This window comes from Chrysemys picta, chromosome 6, assembly GCF_011386835.1.
Source record: "Chrysemys picta bellii isolate R12L10 chromosome 6, ASM1138683v2, whole genome shotgun sequence".
In the NCBI taxonomy this organism is placed as follows: domain Eukaryota; kingdom Metazoa; phylum Chordata; order Testudines; family Emydidae; genus Chrysemys; species Chrysemys picta.
This window is the reverse complement of record NC_088796.1, coordinates 101,836,380-101,844,157: the sequence shown is the minus strand read 5'-3', so window position 1 is coordinate 101,844,157 and position 7,778 is coordinate 101,836,380. Positions and strand designations below refer to the sequence as shown.

The 7,778-nt window shown below is 40.5% G+C and overlaps 1 protein-coding gene across 1 annotated transcript; it reads right to left on the bottom strand.

Moving 5' to 3' along the window:
- Window positions 1-948: 948 nt before the first annotated feature.
- On the bottom strand, window positions 949-1,524 carry LOC112059535 (interferon beta-like). The gene has a single exon (XM_024105434.1). The coding sequence runs from the start codon at window positions 1,522-1,524 to the stop codon at window positions 949-951; it is 576 nt and encodes a 191-aa protein (XP_023961202.1).
- Between the last annotated feature and the right edge of the window lie 6,254 nt (window positions 1,525-7,778).

Here is a 7,778-nt window from a genome sequence, read left to right as displayed (position 1 = left end):
AACCACAGAACTATATAGCAAACCCATAATGTCAACAATGTTTAAGGTCTAACCCTTTAATTTTCTTGTAATTTTTTTGCATCGATATCCTTCATTTTGCAATTTAAACTTTGAGTAAATCAACAGAGTATTATCACATAAATTGTAATATGGGCAGTTGGAATTTCATTATGAAGTGAGCGTATTGCATAATAGAAGATCAAGCATTATGGAGTCTTAGAAGTCACTGTGGGAAGAATCAGTAGAGAGGAGGGAATCCACTACATGGTACAATTTCATCCAACTGTTTTAACCTCTGTAGTCGCTGCATCCTCACCTGGAATGAAATGAAATTTGGTTGAAACACAAAGGGAAAAATTAATTTTCCATTGTATTAATCTCAATACATTAAATGAAAATAACTTTCTACTCATAATCTCACAAGTCTTATGCTCAGTTAATATATTTTATAAATGTCCCTAGGAAACTTTGCAAGCTGTGGTATATGATGAGGACAGATTAATAAATAGCAACCATGACCATAATAGAAACACACTACATATGTAGAAGTCAGAGTACCTTGCGGGTGGAGGGGAAGTATCATTATTTGATGACCAAAATACTGGTGAGGTGGCTAAGGATTCGAAATATATGTACTTTGTTGCATGGACTGCCAATTAAGTAGTGCATAACAGCACCTGATATGTGGGAGATTATGAAGAATCACAAACCTAAATAAAAGTAGAAACACAGAAAAAGAAATCCATGTAATTGCAAATCCATTTCCAGAGGATGGGAAGAGCCGGAAGCTGCTGCCATGGAAATCAGTTGCTATTTGGCCACTGATCCTGTAGAAGATGATCAGGCCCGATATAAGCAGAGTTATAAAATATCCGCTATCTCTGTTCAGCTGTATGATTCATACTAATATTAATTCTTTTACTCCAAGGAAAAGATTTGTACTGTACCTTAGTTACTAAGCCTTCTAGTGAGTTTGTCAATAAGTACAAAACATCTGGGTATTTCCACACGAATAATCTCCCAGGCACAAAGGCTGTATTGTTTTTCTTTCAGGAAAGCATCTATCTCCTGAAAGTATTTTTTCACTCTTCGACTGGTGAGCTGGAGTTCCTCACTTTCTGGGTTGGTTAATTCCTTCTCCATCTGTGTTCTCAAACATGTCTCCAGCCGCTGAATTTGCTGGTAAAGTCCACTTTGGAACCTGACTATGGAAGTCCCATCCCAGGCACTTTGGGTGAGGTTTTTGCTAAAGATGTTGAAGATCTCTTGGAGGATCTCTAGAATTGCCACCTTGGCATTCTCCTTCTGGGACACTGAAAGTTCAACAACATTCTGGGTGGGCTTGAAAGCTGCCCTTTCATTTATGCATTTTGAGGGGAAATTTCCGCTCATTTTCTGCAGAAGCTCCAAGCTTTCTTTGTTCACTTTGTTCTGCTGGAAGTGAAGCATGGTACAGAGTCGAGATGAGATTTCAGTGCAGAAGAGCAGTACAAGGCAAACATGCAGCAAACACCTGGTGGTCATGATGATGTCTATACACTCCTTTTCTTTGTGTGGAACCTTGAGCCTGGAGTTTGTTGAGGCTCCTACGTAGACTGCTGTGTCTTTCCTGTATGTCTCTGAATTTAAGTATTTGGTTGGAGAATGTTTTTGATCATTTTCTATTTACAAGATTTTCCTTCTTGGAGGTTTCAGAGTTTTTCTTTCTGTTTTTCTTGCTATTTTCTAGTTCTTTTACCATGTTTCCTCCTTCTTTTTTCTGTGTGAAAGTGACCATCCATGACAATACACAACCCTGTTAACTCATGTTGGATCCACATACATATAGGCTTTTTATCATACATTAATTTCTATAATTTAAGAAGATCATCCACAATTCCAAAGTGGTATAGAAAAGACCTCCAATTCATCAGCCAGTGCACCTCCCATTCATAACCTCCTTCTTTTGAGAGATTAGGAATATTTAAATTTTTCTAGGCATGGAGGAAGTAAATGCAGGAGGAAAGGGTTAGGCCTCCCAAAAATATTGGCAAATCTCCCCAACTTTAACCATTTCCTCCGATTCAGAAGACACATTTACCATCGGTATCTTCCTTCTGTGAAACCACAGGAGATAGAATGCGCTGAGGAAATGGAACCTTAAATCATTGTTATTTCCAGGTCTTAATATACATACTGGAGCTGAGTAATAGATCCAGTGAAAGGTGTGACTATCATGTCCTGTTAATCACTCCAAGTAACTGACAATAGTGAAAAATTGAGAATAATTCATAAAACAGGATGAGCAATTAGTATAGTAACACATGCTAGAGAGGTACCCACATGGATGACTGTGATTTACAATGTGGTCAGAAGGAGGTTATGCAGAGAAGTCACATTATGTATTTTTTACCAAGTGTGTCCCTGGGATGAAAGAATTCAAATAATGTTTTAAAAATGAAATTCAGTGTTCACCATTTTTGCTGGTTCCTTCTCTTTGAACATTTGCCTTCCCCTGCGCTTGGGCAGGGAAATTCTTCTAGTTTGTTTTATTCTCTTCACTTCCTGTAGTCACGGTTCATTTTCTGGATCTCAAGCCCTAGCACAGACTGTTATGCTGGAGTTTCCATCAGGGCAGGGAAGTGTGTTTTAATTCAACAAGAAAACTATTTTCACTGAAATTAAAAATGAAAATCACATGAAGAAATGATGAAAACATTTATGTGCATATTAAATTGATTAGAGACTCCCAAGTTTTCCTGCACTTGTATAAGAATTTTGAGATTTTAGCTTCAAATGTTTGAAAGACACTCTGCAAAGCAGAGAAAGCAGACTTACCAAAGCCCCCAGATCATCATGGGCTAACCCACTGTATGAATGAGACCATGCTTTTGGTTGCTCTTATTACTTGAAGCTTCACACCCCCAGCACACGTTGTTCCAGCCTGGGGCAGCCCTGGCAGGATGGAGCCATGCTGATAGGGACCAGAAGGGAGGTCTGACAAAGGCCTAGAAGTGATGCAGACACTCACGTGCTCTGTGTGGAAAGATTTTGTATTCTGTGCAGAAGCCATCGGGTAATCTATTTCCATGGTGAAAGCTGGGGCAACTATTTCTTCTTGCCTGCTAGTGGAATGATAAGGGAGAGCTTAAGTGGGGATGAAGTAGTGGTGATTTCCTTCTTTTTTATCCACCTGTGACTGGCTTTCCCACAGGAAGACCTAAAGTCATAGATGATGGATAACATCAAATGGCTCTTAAGTAGATTAAAAGATTCTTCCACGTAGCACTGCTTAAAAACAATGTGGTGGAATGATTGTCAGGAGGTTCTCCTCTGCACTATAGAGAAAATGGGGACGTTAGACTTTGAAGAAGAGTTTGTATGGCTCCCAGGTTCAATATGACTGCCGTGTTCCACCAGAGAGGGGGTACATTTTGGAGTTTATGAACCAATCTGTTTATAATCTTTGACTTGTTCATACAGTCTATTTTTACTCTCATTATTTCCCTGTACTTGTGTTTTATCAGTACAACTTGTAGGCTTTAACTACACCCAAGAATGAATGAAGGAAAAAAGACTTGGGCAGGAAAGAATTTCTACTGTTGATAGGTACAGCTACTGAAAAAGCCTGCACCATAAGAAAGGATAGGCATTTGTATTAAGAGTTCACTCCCTGTACATGCCTCTAAACCAGCAGGTCCCAGACTGAAATTCATGAATAGGTGATGGTACATAGAGTACTGGATGGTAGTCTTCAGAGAACTGACAGTTCCCACATTCTTTTAAAGACAGCTCAAATTGTATACATACGTTCCTACTACTCCCTTTCTCTGTAAGCATTTGGTGTACCTGTCACGAAGATACTACCTGATCTTGAATAGGAGGATAAATGGTCCATAGAACACTATTTTTAAGATTAGGCCTACATTATGAACTGTTTGAGAACCCTGGAGATAAAGATAAGCAAAGGCTTCTGCAGTGGTGCCAGCTGTTGACTGTGAAGAATGAACAGAGGCTCCTATTAGCAACTCCAAGTTAGGGTGATAAAAGGGATTTCCAATGGGGCATACATTGCTGTTTTTTTCCTAAAGGGAGATCGCCATTCAGTGTGAAAATTCATATTGTTTTTATGCTCTTTGAATATTTAATGTAGTGTTTATTTGACTTCTCTTAATAACTTTTTAATACGAAATCTCCAGATTTAGGGTGAAATTTGTCATAGGCAGTGCTATGACTGACCAATAGTTCTTCAAAATACTATCTATGTACCCAAACTTGGCAGAGAGTAATTTTTTAGTCACTATTTACATTACAACTGAAATGTTGATGCACTGTGCTCATAAACCTGGTGGTTATGGGCGGAACATGCAGTCCATGAGCACACAAGTTTGATTTTTCAGGCAGCAGGGGAAGACAAAGGGAGACAGCACCAGGTGCTTACAAACCTGACTGTCAGGAGCAGTGGGCACATACAAGGTTGATTCATGCCCTTTGTGAGACAAGTGCTCCCAAGCCTGATCGATGGAGGGGGAGAATTTGACCAAACCAAGATTATTTGTCGGGGCTTAGGGCGTCTTGGCACCTGACTGGTGGGGAGGCAGTTTTCTCACACATCTCATTAGCCTTTACCAAAGCAGCCTATTTCATCACAACTAGCTACTCTACCAAACACCCACAACTACAAGTGCTGGGGAAAAAATAATCTGGTAACAGGTGGAAGCAGTCTAAATGAGCTCTCCCCTGACATCTAGTGGTGAGCTGTGGAAAAAGACTTCAGAAGCCGATCTTGTTTCGATCGACACACCCACCCTGCCTAGGTGCTCAGCATGATGGGATTGCTTGCCCAAATGATCACTTGTGGCTGGTGTTGGATCCCCAGTCTCCTTGTTATTGGGGCAGGAGTAATAAAGGGTTGTTATCCTTGTTGTGTGAACCGAGGGCAGCAGAACTGTACCTGGCATACCCCAATGGAGGGACTCACCCTCCACTGAACGGCACTCGCTAGGCAGGGGACATGGGTTCCAAAGTCCAAAGAGTTGAGAGAGAGTGGGGACAGGTACTTGTACCTGGCGGTGTGGGCCCTGTTTAAGGGGCCTAGGCACCATTTAACCTTTCCTCTCTCCATGTTATAATAAAAGAGCTAATTTAGACTCAATTGAGAGTCTTGTTACATGCTGCAGAGCTGAAATTGCTGATACCTAGGTCTAAGTATTAAACTTACTTTGGGGCAGTGTGCACCAGCAGTGAGGCTCCCCCACTAACAGCTGAAATCACTGAGAACTCTGTGTGTGTGTGTGTGTGGGGGGGGAGCTGAAGACATCTTGGTGAGTGGGCAGCTGGTGTAGCGGGGTGGCAAGTGGCCAGCAGAGAAGCTGGTGGAGAGGGCCATAGCAGAGCCCCGTGGAGGTGTGGCAATTGGCCGTTGGGCCACAAGTGAGTGCCTGAGCAGTGCAGCATGTGAGGTGCCTCCTTACCCTGCCCTTCCTTCCAAACAGGATGAACTTCTAAACTCTGGGGCTGCACTGGCCAAGGACAGCAACTGTGAGTGGGGTACAGGGAAGGGATGGGCATGTTAAAGGGACTTTCTAGTTGCTGGACTTAAGACCCTGAGCAGAAAAGGAAACTTCCCGATTTACTGGGCGTGGGTATATTTGCTCATGGTTTCTATTTATGAACCCTAGTTGCACTGTTTTCCCAAATTAATGTTGAGTTAATTCCCTCCTTTTATTAAAAGTCTTTGCTACACTCAGACTCCGTGCTTGTGAGAGGGGAAGTATTGCCTCTTAGAGGCGCCCAGGGGGAGGTGTGTAATTGTCCCAGGTCACTGGGTCCGGGGCTTGAGCCAGTTTTGGGTTCTATTGTTGAAAATGAACCCCTCGATATTGAACCCAGACCTTGTTGCTGCTTCCTCCACCTGGCAGAAGGGTTACAGAGGCAGAAATGCAAAAGCTGCAGAGTTGAGGCTGTGGTGTGTGGTCTGTTGCAGTGGTAAAAGTAATTACCATACCTAGTTTTCTTATAGAGCCACTGTTGAATCAGGGATTATAGTCTGTGTGCTTCAGCAGATACCCAACGTTAACCACTCATGTGAATGGGAGGCTCCTGTACTTAAAGTTAGACAAATGTTTACAATTCCTTTGCTGAACTGGAGTCATAAGTCAGAACAAGAGAAGATTTTTATTGAATCTTTTTTTAAAAAAAATCTTATTAATACATATCACTACTGGTTTAGGTTCCTATTTTGTATAAATAAATATGTATTTATAAATATGATAAAATAACTCTGAAAAAGATAAATAACAGCAATAAATATTATAAATAAATAGAAATTGGATCATAAACATACTTTTACACATATAGTAAAATGATCTGAAAATATTTTCACAGTGCAGGAAGAGAATATAGAGTCGCACTAGCTTAAAATTCCAGTACACCCAATTATAAATGACCTATAGACTGGGATATGCTTGTACGTTTTTTTTTATCCTTGCAGTGAAACAAGCCTCTCCAGAAGCTCCATTTTCTTCTGAGTCCATGTTTGGATCTTTGAATGGGACTGTCATTCCAGGCAGCGAGGGAGGGAATTTGGCATGAGATGTAGGAAATCTGTTAGGGGATCTCCTGGGTGGCCACTTTGGCAGTCTCTTTCTGGGTCTCTTTGGGTTTAAGAACCATTTTGAGATGACCTTGCAGGAAAATTATCCTTCCATTTTGTTTGAAAATTGTCCTAGTTCACATCTGTAATGCTGAAATGAAGCCAGTTACAGTTCAGAGGTATGATTTCATTTTTAAGAGCAGCCCCAAGCAAATTCTGAGCCAACGCATAATATCAATGATGATTAAGAAATCATGAAGATTTTCCCCTTCTTATCAAATACTCTGGCTTGTTTGGAGCAATATCTTCTGTTTTCCACTTTCTCATGTGAGTGAATCAATCCAGCAATATCAAGAAGTAAGTAAAATGCGCATTTAGACTTTTGTAGTAGAGTTAGTCCCGGGGTTAATGCAAGATGAACTAACAGGAGTCTCGAAAGGTAGTCTCGAAAGTCTACTGCTTGTAGAATCAACTAGAGACGAAGGACTCCAGTGGAGGTGCAGTATCAGTCAGTAGTTTTCATAATATCATTACTTGAAGCATCACGTGCTGGAATGAAAAAGGGAATGGTTGAAACACACAGCGTGTCAAATTTCAAATATAGTGTATGTTTTTCTAAGCTGATATCAAATGATAAATCCTGAGCCTTTGTGAACTTATCACCCTGTTACAACCTTTTTTTTCCCACTAAAGCAGCTTAACTTAGTGGTAAACAGCACAAAGAAAAGCAGAATAAGTACCCTTGGCCGTCCTTATGAGCGGAAGTCACTGTCAGAATTCAATGGTGGGATAGAAGAATGTGGTCACTGACCCCCAGTTTTCTGGTGTCCTGACTCGAATGTTGTCTTACTAGGCAGTTGTTGAAGGGATGTTTTTGCTTTTCTCTTCCCCAACTAAGACACTTACTGGGCAAAGTTATATTCATTTTGGTTAGTTATCACTCATGATATTTTGTCATTAGTTAGCAGTTATGATGTATTTCTATGTTTTTCATACAGAATATTGTGTGTGTAGAATGAAAGCACTAAATTATATGCTACTCTAAAACGGTTTTATTAACATGAATTTGAAATAGCTGAAATTACTATGGGAGAAGTGTTGGGCCCTATATAATACGAGTTTTAAAATTATCCCCATCTCTCTTCTGCTGTTTTATTGAACTAATATGATTTAGTTTCCTGAGGAAAAATACAAATATGGTACC